This window comes from Xenopus laevis, chromosome 1S, assembly GCF_017654675.1.
Source record: "Xenopus laevis strain J_2021 chromosome 1S, Xenopus_laevis_v10.1, whole genome shotgun sequence".
Taxonomy (NCBI): Eukaryota; Metazoa; Chordata; class Amphibia; order Anura; family Pipidae; genus Xenopus; species Xenopus laevis.
In genome coordinates this window covers 82,995,790-83,013,391 of record NC_054372.1, presented here as the reverse complement: position 1 = coordinate 83,013,391, position 17,602 = coordinate 82,995,790, and the positions used below count along the sequence as shown (strand labels likewise).

The 17,602-nt window shown below is 38.5% G+C and overlaps 1 protein-coding gene across 3 annotated transcripts in view; it reads right to left on the bottom strand.

Annotated features, from left to right (window-relative positions):
- Positions 1-328: 328 nt before the first annotated feature.
- Positions 329-17,602, bottom strand: part of LOC108706796 (major facilitator superfamily domain-containing protein 12) — a 54,696-nt gene continuing 37,422 nt past the window's right edge. The window contains exons 7-11 of one of the 3 annotated variants that reach the window (XM_018243509.2): positions 11,906-11,998; positions 11,657-11,827; positions 10,092-10,186; positions 9,785-9,915; positions 329-696 (exon numbers count right to left, since the gene is read on the bottom strand). In XM_018243509.2, coding sequence (XP_018098998.1) covers positions 620-696; positions 9,785-9,915; positions 10,092-10,186; positions 11,657-11,827; positions 11,906-11,998 — 567 coding nt within the window. In that variant the 3' untranslated portion in view covers positions 329-619. Of the gene's footprint in view, positions 697-3,775; positions 5,904-9,784; positions 9,916-10,091; positions 10,187-11,656; positions 11,828-11,905; positions 11,999-17,602 lie in introns of those variants that run through there. The other 2 variants (XM_018243512.2, XM_018243511.2) reach the window with 2 other exon arrangements.

The window sequence follows — 17,602 nt, the reverse complement described above, 5'->3', positions numbered from 1 at the left end:
ACTTGATCCAAACTAAGATATAATTATTCCTTATTGGATGCAAAACCAGCTTATAGAGTTTATTTAATGTTTACATGATTTTCTTTTAGACTAAAGGTATAAAGATCTGAATTATAGAAAGATCAGTTATCTGGAAAACCCCAGGTCCCGAGCATTCTGGATAACGGGTCCCATACCTGTACTTTAAAGCAGGGCACCTAATTCTTGCAGGGTGCAGGCCAAATATTTTATCTTTGGATCAAAAGATCTTCAATGTGGCAAGACACCACTGATACTAATCATACCTCATCAGATCTTTAGGAGAAATTAACTTAAGCATAGACCGTTGTAAAAAATGTAATTTGTGTTTATTGCTTCTCACCCAAGACATGATATTCTGGCAAGTGTACAATTGTAAGTTAACATGTTTCTATAGTATCATTGGTACGTTCTTCAGTGATATTCCCTTTTAAATATTTTATTCAAAAATATTTTTGGCTCCACAAAAGAAGTTATGCAGTCTGGATGTCCAATGAAATGTAATTTGTCAAAGTGATGTCAGTGTGCAAAACAAGGAAACCATAGGAATGTATCAATATGGCAAAGGTCTCTTCTCACTCTTTAGAACTCATGTTTTCAATTAATTTATTTTCCGAGTATTAGAAGGAGATCTTGGAATATCTGAGGAATCCTGGATGGTATAAATGGAGACATTGCCTGTACAAAGAAAGAAAAAAAAAAATCAGTAGATGACTGAGAAGGGCGTTTTTTAGACAGAACACTGAGGGGCACATTTACTTAGTTCGAGTGAAGGAATAGAATAAAAAAAAGTTTGAATTTCGAATGATTTTTTTGGCTACTTCGACCATCGAATAGTCTACTTCGACTACGAATCGAATGATTCGAACTAAAAACCGTTAGACTATTCGATAATCGAAGTACTGTCTATTTAAAAAAAACTTCGACCCCCTACTTCGCCATCTAAAACCTACCGAACCTCAATGTTAGCCTATGGGGAAGGTCCCCATAGGCTTTGTAAGCTTTTTTTGGTCGAAGAAAAATCATTCGATCGAGGGATTAAAATCCTTCGAATCGAACGATTTGGAGGATTGAATCGTTCAATCAAACGATTTTTCGTTCGATCAAACGAATTGCGGTAAATCCTTCTACTGCGAATATCGAAGTCCACGGATTTAACTTCAGCAGTCGAATATTGAGGATTAATTAACCCTCGATATTTGACCCTAGGTAAATGTGCCCCTTACAGTTACATGTAAAATACATAATCATAATGGCTCATTTAGAGCCATTTTCCACAGACACTAGTGTAAATAACCTCTTCGAAGAAAAATAATAACATTATTATATTCTGTTTATATAATGCAAACATATTATACAGTATTTTATAGAAAATGTGAATTATTCTGTTTCCTGCCTTACTGGGGCATACTATTACAAATGACTTTCTGAAATAAAAGCAAAACACACACACAGTTTTTCATAATGCATCAATATTGAATAAAAAAAAAAACAAAAAACAACAAAGCAGCTAAAACACTTTATTACAAACATTTGTAACTGGCTCTCAGAAACATAGGTTGAATAAGATATAATTAAAACAAACATCACAACTCTGCTTAACTGTACATAACTCAACAAGGTATATATTAATATAAATTTATTTGTATTTATTAACATAGATATAATTTGGAGGAAACCAACTAAGCCAGTACTGTGGTTAATGATTTGATGAAATAGTTTTAAAATTACGAATATACTGCTGATAAATGTATCAACTAATGTAGCAAATTTTAACAGTTCAGAATCTGCACCTGGATCACTGAGCTGCCAGACTTAAACACCAAAGACAGGTACATTTCACTTCAATTTAGCAAGAGGCAGAGGTCCGTTGAACTATTTGAATATGTTAATTGCCTTTCTGACATTCATACTAACATAGTAAGTAAGGTTGAAAAAAGACACACGTCCATCAAGTTCAACCTTTTATTTTATTTTTTAATCTGCCTAACTGTTAGTTGATCCAGAGGAAGGCAAAAAAACCCATCTGAAGTCTCTCCAATTTGCCTCAGAGGGGGGAAAAATTCCTTCCTGACTCCAAAATGGCCTCAGACTAGTCCTTGGATCAACTTGCCAACCCCTTCTTAAAGCTATCTAATGTATCAGCCTGTACAACTGATTCAGGGAGAGAATTCCACATCTTCACAGCTCTCACTGTAAAAAAAAAAAAACCCCTTCCGAATATTTAGGCTGAACCGCTTTTCTTCAAATCGGAATTGGTGACCTTCTGTCAGCTGGAAAGACCTACTGGTAAGTAAAGCATTAGAGAGATTATTACATGATCCCCGTATATATTTATACATAGTTATCATAATTCCCCTTAGCGCCTCTTCTCCAGCGTGAACATCCCCAATTTGGCCAGTCTTTCCTGATAGCTAAGATTTTCCATACCTTTTACCAGCTTAGTTGCCCTTCTCTGTACCCTCTCTAATACAATAATGTCCTGTTTGAGTGATGGAGACCAAAACTGTACGGCATATTCTAGATGGGGCCTTACAAGTGCTCTATACAGTGGAGGAATTAACCCCTCCGCCCGTGACTCTGTGCCCCTTTTAATACAGCTCAAGATGCTGCGGACTGGCATTGCTTGCTACAGCCAAATTTATCATCTACAAGGACTCCAAGGTCCTTTTCCATAATGGATTTGCCTAGTGCATTCCCATGAAGGGTAAAAGTGGCTTGGATATTTTTACATCCCAGATGCATGATTTTACATTTATCAACATTGAATCTCATTTGCCACTTAGCTGCCCAGATTGCCAGTTTGTTAAGATTGTGTTGCAAGGATGCCACATCCTGGATGGAATTTATTGGGCTGGATAGTTTTGTGTCGTCTGCAAATACTGATACATTACTTACAATACCCTCCCCATTAATGACGATTTGAATTTTAGGGTCGGGACTATTCGATCAAAAATTAGATGTTTGAACTGTTTCTTAAATAACCTCCCATTTGAGTGTTGTGAGTATATTTGAATTTATTAGAGTAAGAAAAAAAAAATTCACATAAATTCGACCTTTGATAAATCTGCCCATAAGGCTTGGGTAAAAATGTAATAGTTGTGTAATAATGCAAAAAGTATCTGTTTAAAAACAAAATATAAAGAATATATTAGAACTAATTTAAAACAGTTATGGAAGTATTTGAGAACATGATTAATAGATTATGTCTGTGATTGTCATTAATTCACAAAAACAACAAAGCTTTATAAATATGCCTATTATATCACGCTAGCCTTTGGAATAATTGGTGTAAAAAAAGTTGCAAACCTTTAAAAATGTTTCCATATAAAACCCGGCGGAGGCCCTGATCCACAAGAGGATCCCAGGAGGCAATAAGCACATTTGGAAATTGATCACCCACATCTTTTCAGCCTCAAAACAGGTTATAGCGTCCTCTTGGAAATCTTCGATTCTGGACTTCCACATGGTTAAAACCAAATTAGATAACATGCTCCTCCTAGAAAGAATGACCAGCTTACGTACAGCCTCCCAGAAACAATTCTACAAAGTCTGGACACCGTGGATGGCGTACCGGAACGTGTTACCTCCTTAACGGCCTAACTTTCCTTCAACCCACACCGGAAGGGGTGACATAATCTCTATTACAATGTAATCTTACCCTTCTTGTAGCCACCTCTTACCCGCCTTGATATTTAAATTGCTATGTCCTCTACCCTCTCAATGATATGACAACCAATATGACAGTACTCAAATAAAGGTTTGATTCAAAACTGTTTATTGTTGTTTATTGTACGGTTCGGATGACAAAGTGAAAGTTTTATGTGTCTAAACATTTCTGTAGGCTGGGACACTCCCAGTGACTACAAATCTAGAACCATGTTTGTGTACAATTCTTTTCTTTGTCTTTTTTGCCTGCAAATAAAAATAAATATAAATTAAAAATGTTTCCATATTTCCCATATATTTCTAAAACAGGATGCTACACTGACAGCTTGTTTGGTGACAATCCAATAGTAGAGGACAAGACCAGCCCTTGGCACATCTTACTGGTTGCCTCTCCCATTCTTTACATTTTTCAAGTTTCATTTTGTACTATTCTATTGTTGCTCTAAGGATGCTGTCAGTTTCCCACACCAGACTGGTCAGACTGGTCATGAAACAGTAAAGGAAAAACATCATTTAATTATTTCAAAACAGGTTTCCCTTGTATCACACCAAAAATATCCTGGGCTAATTTGTCTGCCTACCCAAAAGTGTAGCATGCAATAACATGCCACATGCCTTGCCACATGCCTTGCCACCTGCCACCACTAGGTAAAAAATAAACAAAAACAACTTTTTTTTGTGTCAATTCAGAGGTAATGTAAAAGCATTGTGCGAATACTTTATGGCAAAGTTATAAGTAGCTTTAAAAGGCAATATTATGGATATCCACCAAAAGATGAGACTTTTCTATGCTGTGCATGTGGAGTTTGCAACAATTGTACACTATTGCCAGAAAGGTGAATATACAGTATACACCACCCTCAAAAGGGTACACCAATCAGGATCAAGAGCAATTACTTTTGTCCTGCAACACATCACATACACTATTAAATTACATGGTGCATTATTTATCCCAAGCATCTATCCAGAATTGTCCATGACTGGTGAACATTAATCAGACTAGAAGTCAGCATCTTCACTTAATTCCTTATGTACTTGGTGCATGTCCCACTGTGTTCACGTCGACACAGGTCGCACAACTTTCAAATCTTGGACAGCACTCAAAGGTCACTTTTATCATATTGTTAAAATGTCTTTTTTCATCAGGTTGGCACAGACCATTGACAGCAACGTTTCAGGTCTACATTGACCCTTTGTGCAAGTACATTATTTCTGAGTTTGAGATAGAGAACTAAAGTCTGTGCTATTGTGGGAAGATTGTTTTGTGGATTGTGGTGTGTGGGAACAGAAACATATGCAAGTGTAAACTAATGGCAACCATTCTGTTGTAGCATTTACTTTCACCTGTTTAAAAGCAAACACCTTGTTGGTTGGTATAGGTTACTGCACCTAGCAAACTGAGTGCCTTTTATTACATACTGTAATGTGTTTTGTAGAGCACGGACACACATACTGCTTTTTACACACACTCTGAAACAGGCTCTAGTGCCCACATGACACATAAGAACCAAAAAATAATTATAAAAACTGATGCTGAATTTCACCGCAGTAAAACAGTTGCAGGGGCAGAACATTGGACCATGGTTTTCACATAACATTCCAAAACAGTTCAGATTGTATTATTATAATTTATTCAGACAGATTACACAGTGCTTTATAGACATTTTACTTGCCCCAGTGTAGCTTACAGCCTAAGGTTCTTACCATGCACACACACAAATATGTGCGAGGGTCAATTTCACCAAAAGACAATTCCCATCCTATATTCTTTAAAAATATGGTAGTAAACCAGACTACCCAGTGGAAGGTACCAGAGAAGGTACAAATTCCATGTAAGCATTGAAAATGTGGCAATCAAGACCACCACCAAATGCTAATCACAGTGGCAGCATGCTGCTCCAGTTTATCAGTGGCCACCTTGTAGTGGACCACTGCCTGTAACTTTGATTTTAGGCATTTCTCCTCCCCCAGAGTTTATGTTGCTTGTGTCTGTACTTGTCCTTAAGACAGTAGTAAGTAAAGCAAAGTTAGATGAAGAGTTGCATGAATGTTGCATACTATGCATTGCTTTATTTCTCAGCTGATCAATACCAGAATGAACCACAAAGATTTCCTTCACCACGTCAAGGCAAGGCCAGAAGCAGATGAGCTTATAAACAGCTGGATTGAAGGAAAATATATCTCACTCCACAGATTTACTTTTCCCCCAACATTTCCTAAAACACAAAGGGACACCATGTGAATGTTGTGCATCTGAAGGTGGAGGCAATTGCTAATCTTGCCTTATATTTACATATTGCAAACAAATCTGTATTTTATGTAGTATATTTGCAGGAAATCTGCAATGAGAGGCTTGCAAGCATAGCCTGGAATAAAAATGTTATACTAACAGAAAAAGCAATTTGACAATGCAGCATAACATAAAACAGAAAACACTTTTGGTGAAAGGATGCACAAAGAGAAGAAAGACAATAAAAATGGATGCAGAAAGTGCAAAGTCATAAATTAATTAAATCCTGAAAGAGTTTTGGACTAAGATGCTGCTGAGTACATGATCAAGAATGCTGGTATTTGTATTCTAGCAAAATAGGTAACAAACAGGGTGTTATGCCATTAACACCTAGGGGCCCATTTACTAAGGGTCGAAGTGAATTTTTGAATTAAAAAACTTTGAATTTCTAAGTAATTTTTGGGTACTTCGACCATCGAATAGGCCAAAATTCTATTCAAATTGAAAAAAACTTCATAAATTCGACCATTCGAAAATTGAAATACTGTCTCCATAAAAAACTTCGACTTTGACACTTCGCCAGTTGAAGAGAGAGAGAGAAAGAGAGAGAGAGAGAGAGAGAGAGAGAGAGAGAGAAAGAGAGAGAGAGAATTACTGTCTGCTATAGTCAAAGTAGCACAGTCAATTCACTTGCACTAGGCGAGTAGTGAATTTTTATCCCCCAATACATTTTTTTTTCCATTTGTGTTCTAAAATATATATATATACACTTATTATATTTAACTAACTGTAGATCTTGAAATCGCTACAGTCTTGGATGTTATCCTTGTCCAAGTAGTCAGGCAAGCAACTCTTAATAAAATCTGCCATCATAAAAAAAAAATCCTCTATAACCTCATTGCCCTCACGGTGAACTTAGTCCCAGCTAACATGACTGTACATTTTTTCTTACAAATCTCAATGCTAACTTTTCTATCACACCATTCCTCTTTACTTCTGTGTTTAACCTTTTCTCAGTTAATGTTGCAGAGATGCCCCTGTTCTATAACAGTTTGTGCATCTAAAATGTACCTTCATAGTTTCTCTCCTGTACCGTCTGCAACATAATCTCAAAAGGAGACCATATTATGATCACTGTTCCCTCATTTATCACCCACACTAGTGCTGGATAAACTTAGTATTATGTGTTTTTCTGGACTTGGTATTATAAGTTATTACAAGATCCATATGACATGTGATCCCTTTTCTGCAAACATGTTATCCAGAAAAACATGTTATCCAGAATTTTAAAGCTATACTGACACATTCCTATAAAAATCATAGGAACGTGTCATTATCAAGTAAATGCTGCACCCGTAATCGCTCCCCTCAAAGCCGCCCCCGCAAACCTGCATTCACCGACCCTCCAACACTACTAAAAGACCTTCTGTTACACTGGGCTGGGGGGCGACGCAATCCTTCCATAAGCAGATTACGAATGAAAACAGGAATTCGGCCTATGGAAGGATCGCTCCGCCCCCAACCCAGCGTCACTGAAGCAACCAGAAAGATCTGTTAGTGGTGTCAGCGGGTCGGCAGCACACAGGTTCGCGGGCTGGGGGCTTTGCGGGGAACATTTACTTTATACTGACACGTTCCTATGATTTTTTTTTTATAGAAACGTGTCAGTATCGCTTTGTGCAAATATTTATGATTTTTAAAAAAGGGTTACCTTTTAATCTGTAACAATGACAAAATAATCTATAGGGTTTATTTAATGTTTAAATAACCTTTTGCATACTTAAGTTATGGTGATCCAATTTAGGTAAAGATCCTCTTTTCAAATTATTTCAGAAATTATGCAGAATATTCAATTGATTGTATTCAGAAAGTTTATTGTTGAAGCTTATATTAAATTGCATTTTGGCGATAGTCCCCCTTTAAATAGCTTCAATTATACTAGGTTGCTTGTAGCATAATTTTTCTAGTAATCTTAAAGGGATTGTCATGACTTTTTTGGTGTAGTTTTTTTTTTTTGTAGCTACAGGGGAGGAGGAGGCATATGGATTTCACAACAGTGAGCACCAACAATTTGTTTTTTGGTGTGCTACCACCATTAATCCATTGTGGAATGTGGACATGGTCTTAAAAGTTCTTGTGGTAACATGTGTGTGGTTTAAAAGCAGGGAGTCAACACTGGCTTCCATTATCACCCATCCACCATGAAGGCCAGAAAAATTCCGGCCCTCAGTACCACAGAAGTTGCACAGTACTAAAATACAGTATTGCCCTATGTATGCCCTTCCTTTTTTGTTTTTAGATCATTCTCATACAATAAATATATTGAAAGTAATTATTTACTACATAAGTTATTCTATAGACGTACCTAAAAATACTGGTTCAAACAACCTTACCAGTTAACATGTATTCAAGATTCCTCAAGACTTGCAACCACAAAACTAGTTATAAGCCGTTATGGGACAGGAAATTCTTGTACAGTCTCCAGACACCAGCTTAACCATTCACCATTTTGATACCATTTTGATATTTCTGCGTTTTGAGCCATACAAACTGTTATTTACAGAAAAAACACAGCAAGTCCAGTTGATCTGACTTATTACCATAGAAACACCAGATGTTCTAATACACACCAATCAATAGACAATTCCTTGCTATTGGATAGCTTTTGGAGAAGAGGATAAAGATTATTGGAATAAAAATTAACTACAGGTATAGGCAAAAATCTGCAAGCAACAGTTTTAAAGGTGCAAGCAAATGCCCTGCAAGACAGACAGTGTACATCTATTGTTAAACATTGCTATGCAAAAAATGCAGTTCAGAGGAGGCTCAGCAATAAATCATTGCTTTATACCCAATTTAAAGAGACGTACAGAGCAACATGGCACACAATGGCAAAGCACATGTTTTCTATGTGAAGAGAGCAAAAGATTAATACAATTTTCCAACCCTAGAGTTTGCCACCCCAAATGTGCTACTTCACCCCTCAAAACTAGCCCATTTTCATTACCTGTACATAAAATAGAGAGTAAGGCGCCACATCGCACCACTTAATCTTCTCTTGCAAGCAATTTTTGACACTAGGGATACACAGTTGACACCGATCCATACCAGACATCAACTCACATGCTGACAAGAAAAGATTATGTAGCGCAAGATGGAGCCCGAAAGCCTATCTGGGCTACTCTGCTTCTTTTGTACAGGTTATAAAAACATGACTTGGGGTGGTGCAGGGGTTAGTTCAAGATGGAGGCCTCTCAAGCATACAAAACTAAATGTAGATAATCACTTTATCACTGGATATTATACATGTTCATGGAGTCACTCAAGCCACTCTTAAAAGTATTTATAGAATCTATCACTTCATCATCTGTCCTCATAGTGAGGAACCCTTTTCACTGCTTTAAGTGAGTTCAGTTCCTCAAGTCTAAAGTTTGAACTACTATTATTTTCTTAAATTCATGTCTCTTTATGTCAGGTTCAGAGATTTTGCTGGACTACGTCTTCCAATTCGATTTTAGTAAATATGATGGAGGATGCTGGGAGTTGTAATAAAGCAACATCTGGGGACCCATGTTTAAAAAAAAAACTCATGTATTACACACATAATATGACGATAGTAACTCTATTAAAGGCTCAAACACATTAGTGACTTGGTGCTCCAACTCTATAGAAGTAAAAATAACAAACAAAGTCTCCCTTGGCTTCTCACACTAGAATGCATTTAACAGTTGAATGTGATATTAAACTGTACTTATTTGTTGTATTTTAATGTATTTTACATTTCATCATTCTACTAACATAGCTAAAAAAATGGACTTATCAAACGAACATCAAAGTTTTTAATGTAAATAACATGGATGTACTTACAATATCTCACTTTAATTGGCCAGATCATAATGGAACTTAGTGAAAAAGCAGCTACAATAGCCACACCTCCTGTGACTGCCACCATCACCCATTGATAGAAGGGGATGCAAGCTGGGCAGCAAACCTGAGTACTATGGAGAGAGTGGAGAAGACACAAAGATAATGAAGAGTCTTACTCTTACTTCTGGTAACCTTAAGCCCAAAATGTCTTCTGATTTTAAACTTGTCACCAACACCATCCTTCTCATGATATGGGAGTTCCCACCATTTCTTTCATAACATGCGCACCTTCTGACAAAATGCTTACCGACAAGGGTGCAGAGACTGGATAGCCACGACTGCCAAGCCATTGGCTACCTTATCTGTGAAGCTCATTGCCCCATAAACAAATGCTGCACTTCGCTGTAAAAATGAAAAAGCAAAATAGTGAACCTCTTGACAAGAAGACAAATCATTACAAATCAAGATAAACAATTTAATCAAGTCTTACCAGAAAAAGCAGGAGTGGCTTTTTAATGTAACTAAACGTTTTATTCCATGCTAAATGAGAATAAGAATAAGCAGTTGGCAAGTTTATTTCTCTTGCCCTTCATGTAAAGGTTGTCAAACATGGAGTCAACCTTTGACTGCAATACTTTCATACACACAGGGGCAGATATATCAAAGGTTGAGGTGAATTTTCAAAGTTAAAAACTTAGAATTTCAAGCTATTTTTTGTGTACTTCGAATAGGAAATAGTCCAACTTCGATTCGAATTTGAAAAAAAGTCAAAATTTATCATGTACTGTCTCTTTAAAACTTTGACTATTGCTATCTAAAACCTGCCAAAGTGCTGTTTTAGCCTATGGGGGACCTCCTAGAACCTATATGGAGTCAATTGGAAAACTTCGATCGTACGATTCAAATACGGCCGAATACGAACCTCTTCGACCCAAAAAAAACTTTGACTCCACTTTGGTTGGTCTTTTTTGAATTCGAATTTCAAAACTCGACCCTTGATAAATATGCCCCAAAGAGTCTGCACATACTGATAATCTTATTCACATACCATGATGTATTGCAATACTCTCAAGCAGGACCATCCTGTAAACCATTTTATGTTAATCGTACGACCCTTGATGCCACATATGTGATTAAAAGGGATACTGTCATGATTGTTATGGTGGAATTATAAATATATTTTATGCATGTCTTAACAAACATCCACATTTTTAAAAATAATTTCCTTTTTCTCTTTAATAATAAAACTATCCCTTGTATTGGGTTTATTTAATGCTTACATGATTTTCTAGTAGACTTAAGGTATGAAGATCCAAATTACAGAAAGATGTTATCCAGAAAACCCTAGGTCCCGAGCATTCTGGATAACAGGTCCCATACCTGTAATTGCTCTAAATTGTGTTGTAGCTAAGGCCATATTATTTCTGGCGTTCAGGGTCACTTGCATACTCTGCATTTGATCCAGAGCTTGTTTTTAGGTGAACAATACATCACCTGGCCTACCCATGTTGCTCCTCATTCATGTGGATGGCAAGCAAATGGAAGTGTTTTGATTGAAACCTACCCATGTTGCTCCTCATTCATGTGGATGGCAAGCAAATGGAAGTGTTTTGATTGAAAGTCTCAGAGATCAAATTCCAGCATTATATGCCTTATTATAGGCAACATTTAAAATCAGTGACTCAATACTGCTTTGCTTGGCAGTAGGCCATTAAATACATCAAGGCTACTGTAATGTATGTAGGGTCAAACCAGATTTAGTTCTGGTTCTGTGGAAATGTCAAGAATTTAACGTAACAGCTACTTTATAAAGAAATGCAGTGTCTCAATACTACTCTGGAATACACAAGTTCTCATAAAAAACATCCTTACCGAGTGTGTCCCAATAAGATCAGCAGTCATGGAAAGGGAAGTAACCAAAATAGTTGCTGATCCAGTACCCAGCACAACAGCAGCTCCATATACTGCAACTCCCATACCAGGATCTAGTGCTACCCATGCTGCAAATGTGGCAATGGCAAGAAGACCTACAAAGTATGTAAGCTGGAAAAAATGTCTGTTAGCCAAAAAATGTACACATATCCTTGGCCTTTAATAATGTGAAATATGACGAGTACTTACATTTCTCCCAATCCATTTGTTGATGGGTTTCATTAGAAATGATGACACAAAGCCACTTACATACATAACTAAAGGAATTGTTGCTATATAGTTCTATAATAAAAAATATAATAAAAAAGAAAAATGGCATCAAGCAATAAATAGTATTGAATATAAACTGCAGGTAAAGTAAGTGACATCTTTAAAATCAGACAAAGAATCAAAAAGAATAAGAACTTGGACACTACTAATTGTAGCTAATGATAAAATGGTTACAATGTTTCCCAAACAAAGCATATTACTTGCCTTACGGGAAAACACTGAAATCATTAATGAACAGCTGAAACCTTCTAATTCACATGCGTCTCAAGTTATACAGGGGTTGCATGTTTCATTATAAATATATATTCATTGGATTCTTCTGTTTATTTCAAAACAAATATATTTCAGGACCACTCCTGAAGTTTGTGAATGATTGCAAAGAATAAATACTTCTTAATTTTTGTATGGTTTCATAGGATCATCACATGTAAAGTGTTTTACATGCAGGGATTCCAATACTGATGGATGGATAGGCATTTTCAGGCAATTTGTCTCCTGCAGAACAGATTTCCCGCAGGCATCAAAATGCCCTGTGTATCATTGTCCTAAAGTTGGCCATAGACGTGCAGATTTTAGCCTTGTATCTGACGAACAATCGTACGTCGCAATCCTCCAACCTGTCACTAGCCATTCGGATTAAATATATCAGACGATGTTCTTGAGGTGACAGCAGAAAGTTATGTCCAAGAAACAGAAGTGACAGTCACCCATCGATATTATTAGATAGGCAATACATGGTGAGATGTTATCATTAGCCATCAGAAAAATGGTATGAAATGGTATGAAAAATGTTTGGACGATCCACACACGGTCTGAAATCATACAAACCTTTGATTCGTACCTGTCTATGGCCAGCTTCACCTGAATTACCAGAAATGTCTTGGAAAAGCAAAGGAAGATACTTCTGCTGCAGCAAGAACACTAAGCATTCTTTCTGCTTGATTAGCACTTTAGTAATATATTTATCACCCTCTTGGCTTAAAGTTCAGTGAGCAGCTACAAAACACAACAAGCCAGAAAAGCACTTTCAAACACATTCGGGTAAAACTTTTATTACAGTTATGCAAGCATGTAAAAATAAAATAGACCCCTGTTCATAGAGCTATGAAGTCAAGGTTAATAGATCATATGTTGATAGTTTGCACAAACTATATTGTCTGTTACATCATATTATGCCTGTGAGCCTAAATGGCAATGGGAACCAGTATATTAAAATATTCAAAAGGTCATAAAGCCATGGAGTGTCCACCCACATTTTGTAATACCAGCCCTGGCCTTGACTGGTGTTTTACAGGACAGGCCGATAAAATATTGGCCGGATTGGAACTGTAGCTGGTGTTGCTCTTTGCTGGAAACTGCACTGGCCCAGGATAACACGGCAGGAAATGCAGTGCTGCAATCTTGCTCCTTAGAGCAGTTTCTGAGGCCCTGCACTTTATCAATGGAGCCGTCAAAGGGGGGGCCGCATTATTAAAGGGGACATTTCAAATAACCTTCATATTCAGATATATTACACATCCTTCCTCAAAACATGTAATGATGCAGAAAGAAAAACATTTTGAAAGCATTTTACCTCCTAGAACTGTCATTATATCAGAGCTGCAGAGAGAACCTCTCAGGTCAGAAGCTAGGCTGAAATGAAGAGTGGGAGTGTCTGTTCATTCTCTCACAGGAAGTGGTCACAGCACTGACTGACAGGCTGAACTCCTGAGCTTTAGCAGCCAAACCCCTCCCCTCTCACTCTCTGTCCTGTGTGTCCAGCCTGCACATAACTGTCTTATGCTGCTGCCTGATCATTCACTTATAACAGCATCCCTGAAATGCTCAACATTAATCAATAGATGTGAAGGTTAATACAAACTATAATAGTAATATAATAGTATTTTCTTTTATTTAAAGTACAACAGTATTGTCCTGTGTTCCACAGCAAATAGGCATCAGTCACACATGTCCCTGGACATAATCTATAGTCCATAATATATTGTTATACACTGTGCAACTCCCTGCCTCTATTACATTATAAAACTTATACAAACAGTGTCCATTAGTATTCACTGTTATGATATTGCAGAACAGCAGCTGTAGCTTTGTTTTCCTTCATATTCATATATGATCAGGTGCGGGGAGTTGCAAGGGAGTAAATGCAGCTGTTCTGGAACAATTTATGACCAGGTGCAGGGAGTTGCAAGGGGAAATGCAGCTATTCTGGAACAATTTATGACCAGGTGCAGGGAGTTGCAAGGGGAAATGCAGCTATTCTGGAACAATTTATGATCAGGTGCAGGGAGTTGCAAGGGGAAATGCAGCTATTCTGGAACAATTTATGATCAGGTGCAGGGAGTTGCAAGGGGAAATGCAGCTATTCTGGAACAATTTATGATCAGGTGCAGGGAGTTGCAAGGGGAAATGCAGCTATTCTGGAACAATTTATGATCAGGTGCAGGGAGTTGCAAGGTAAAATGCAGCTGTTTAGGAACAATTTATGACCAGGTGCAGGGAGTTGCAAGGTTAAATGCAGCTGTTTTGGAACAATTTATGACCAGATGCAGGGAGTTGCAAGGAGAATGCAGCTGTTGTGGAACAGTTTATGACCAGGTGCAGGGAGTTGCAAGGGGAAATGCAGCTGTTCTGGAACAATTTATGACCAGGTGCAGGGAGTTGCAAGGTCACACATGTCCCTGGACATAATCTATAGTCCATAATATATTGTTATACACTGTGCAACTCCCTGCCTCTATTACATTATAAAACTTATACAAACAGTGTCCATTAGTATTCACTGTTATGATATTGCAGAACAGCAGCTGTAGCTTTGTTTTCCTTCATATTCATATATGATCAGGTGCGGGGAGTTGCAAGGGAGTAAATGCAGCTGTTCTGGAACAATTTATGACCAGGTGCAGGGAGTTGCAAGGGGAAATGCAGCTATTCTGGAACAATTTATGACCAGGTGCAGGGAGTTGCAAGGGGAAATGCAGCTATTCTGGAACAATTTATGATCAGGTGCAGGGAGTTGCAAGGGGAAATGCAGCTATTCTGGAACAATTTATGATCAGGTGCAGGGAGTTGCAAGGGGAAATGCAGCTATTCTGGAACAATTTATGATCAGGTGCAGGGGAGTTGCAAGGGGAAATGCAGCTATTCTGGAACAATTTATGATCAGGTGCAGGGAGTTGCAAGGTAAAATGCAGCTGTTTAGGAACAATTTATGACCAGGTGCAGGGAGTTGCAAGGTTAAATGCAGCTGTTTTGGAACAATTTATGACCAGATGCAGGGAGTTGCAAGGAGAATGCAGCTGTTGTGGAACAGTTTATGACCAGGTGCAGGGAGTTGCAAGGGGAAATGCAGCTGTTCTGGAACAATTTATGACCAGGTGCAGGGAGTTGCAAGGTAAAATGCAACTTTTCTGAAACAATTTATGACCAGGTGCAGGGAGTTGCAAGGGGAATGCAGCTGTTGTGGAGCAGTTTATGACCAGATGCAGGGAGTTGCAAGGGGAAATGCAGCTGTTCTGGAACAATGCAGCTGTGTTTTGGAACAATTTATGACCAGGTGCAGGGAGTTGCAAGGAGAATGCAGCTGTTGTGGAACAGTTTATGACCAGGTGCAGGGAGTTGCAAGGGGAAATGCCGCTGTTCTGGAACAATTTATGACCAAGTGCAGGGAGTTGCAAGGGGAATGCAGCTGTTGTGGAGCAGTTTATGACCAGGTGCAGGGAGTTGCAAGGGGAAATGCAGCTGTTCTGGAACAATTTATGACCAGGTGCAAGGTAAAATGCAGCTCTTGTGGAGCAGTTTATGATCAGGTGCAGGGAGTTGCAAGGGAAATGCAGCTGTTGTGTAACAATTTATGATCAGGTGCAGGGAGTTGCAAGGGGAAATGCAGCTGTTGTGTATCAATTTATAGGGAGGTGCAGGGAGTTGCAAGGGGAAGTGTAGCTGTTATGGAACAGTTTATAGGGAGGTGCAGGGAGTTGCAAGGGGAAATGCAGATGTTATGGAACAATTTATAGGGAGGTGCATGGAGTTGCAAGGGAATAAATGCAGCTGTTCTGGGATATTTTATGATCAGGTGCAGGGAGTTGCAAGGAGAAATGCAGCTGTTATGGAACAATTTATAATGAGGTGCAGGGAGTTGCAAGGGAATAAATGCAGCTGATGGAATTGTATAACATATAATAACAGATGCAGGGAGTTACAAAGGAAACCCCAAAAAGACGTTGATTGCTGGTTGTATACAACATAATACTGGGTAGAAAATGACTATGGTACTTACACTAACTGCTCATACTGCTCATTGCCCCCAGAAAAGAATAAAATACTTTTAGCAGCAGATTATGTATTATTTATATAGAAGTTTTCTTTTCTTTCTTTTCCACAATTATTGCAGGGCAAGAGAAAGGAACAAGTAGTGAAGGGAGGGGGAGGAAAACAAACAGGGCAGAGAGGGGGTTACATAAATAGGACAGAGAGGGAGAGAAAGGAGCAGGGAAGGGAAAACCAGCAGTAAGGGCTAGTCCACACGGGGAGATAGCCACGCGTTTGCGGTCGCGGCGACAAAGCGCCGCGCCAGTCGCCGCGACCGGCGCAGGCGACAGTTTTGTATGGGCGCCTATGTAAAAACGCCTGTGCTAACCACACGAGGCGATGCGCTTTTCAACAGTCGCCTGAAAATGCCTCGCCAGGCTTTTCAGGCGACTGTTGAAAAGCGCATCGCCTCGTGTGGTTAGCACAGGCGTTTTTACATAGGCGCCCATACAAAACTGTCGCCTGCGCCGGTCGCGGCGACTGGCGCGGCGCTTTGTCGCCGCGACCGCAAACGCGTGGCTATCTCCCCGTGTGGAATAGCCCTAAGGGTTAACAGAAGTCTGCAGGGAAGGACTGAGAGAGACATCACAGACACGCCCACTCCTCCCTCATTGGCTGTTGCTCTATAGCTTATACAGAAAGAGCTGTCGGCAGCAGTTCAGATACTGAAGAGTCTGAGACAGGAAGTTTCAAAGGGGGAGGGCTGAGAACAGTTTTCAAGCTAATACAGGCGTTTTTTGATGCAAAAGGTATTGAAATAAAAACACTCTCTTCTATTTTACATTATTTGAAATGGTTTAAAGCATTGTGAAAATATATACTAAATGTCCCCTTTAACACAGAGAGCACTATTGTGCTTGCTGCACTAACAGAGCTGATTTCTTTCAGTTTAAAAACCAGAAATGCAGCTCTTAAAATATCAGAAGCTGTTTTTTCTTTCACTCCAATAAAAACAAAAATTTATTTTTACTCACTTTGTTGCCCAGGGGGGGAATATAACAAAACAATGCATATGCCATCCTTAACCCTTTAAGTGCCAGCAGAATTTCACATTTTGGTTACGCGAAATGCCAGCCGTTTTTAAGCATTTTGTGCTCTCTCACTTTAGGGGCATTTTCTGAGGGGAAACCTATAGTTTACCTAGGAAAACTATACATTGTTTTTTTCGGTAGAAACTGAGCTTTCTAAATCTGCCTGAGTTTTCATGTATTTCCACCTGTGCAAAAAAATTTATAGTGCTAAATAACAAAAAAAAATGAAAAATTACCATTTTTCATTGTATATCAATTTATACCAGAAAAATATTTC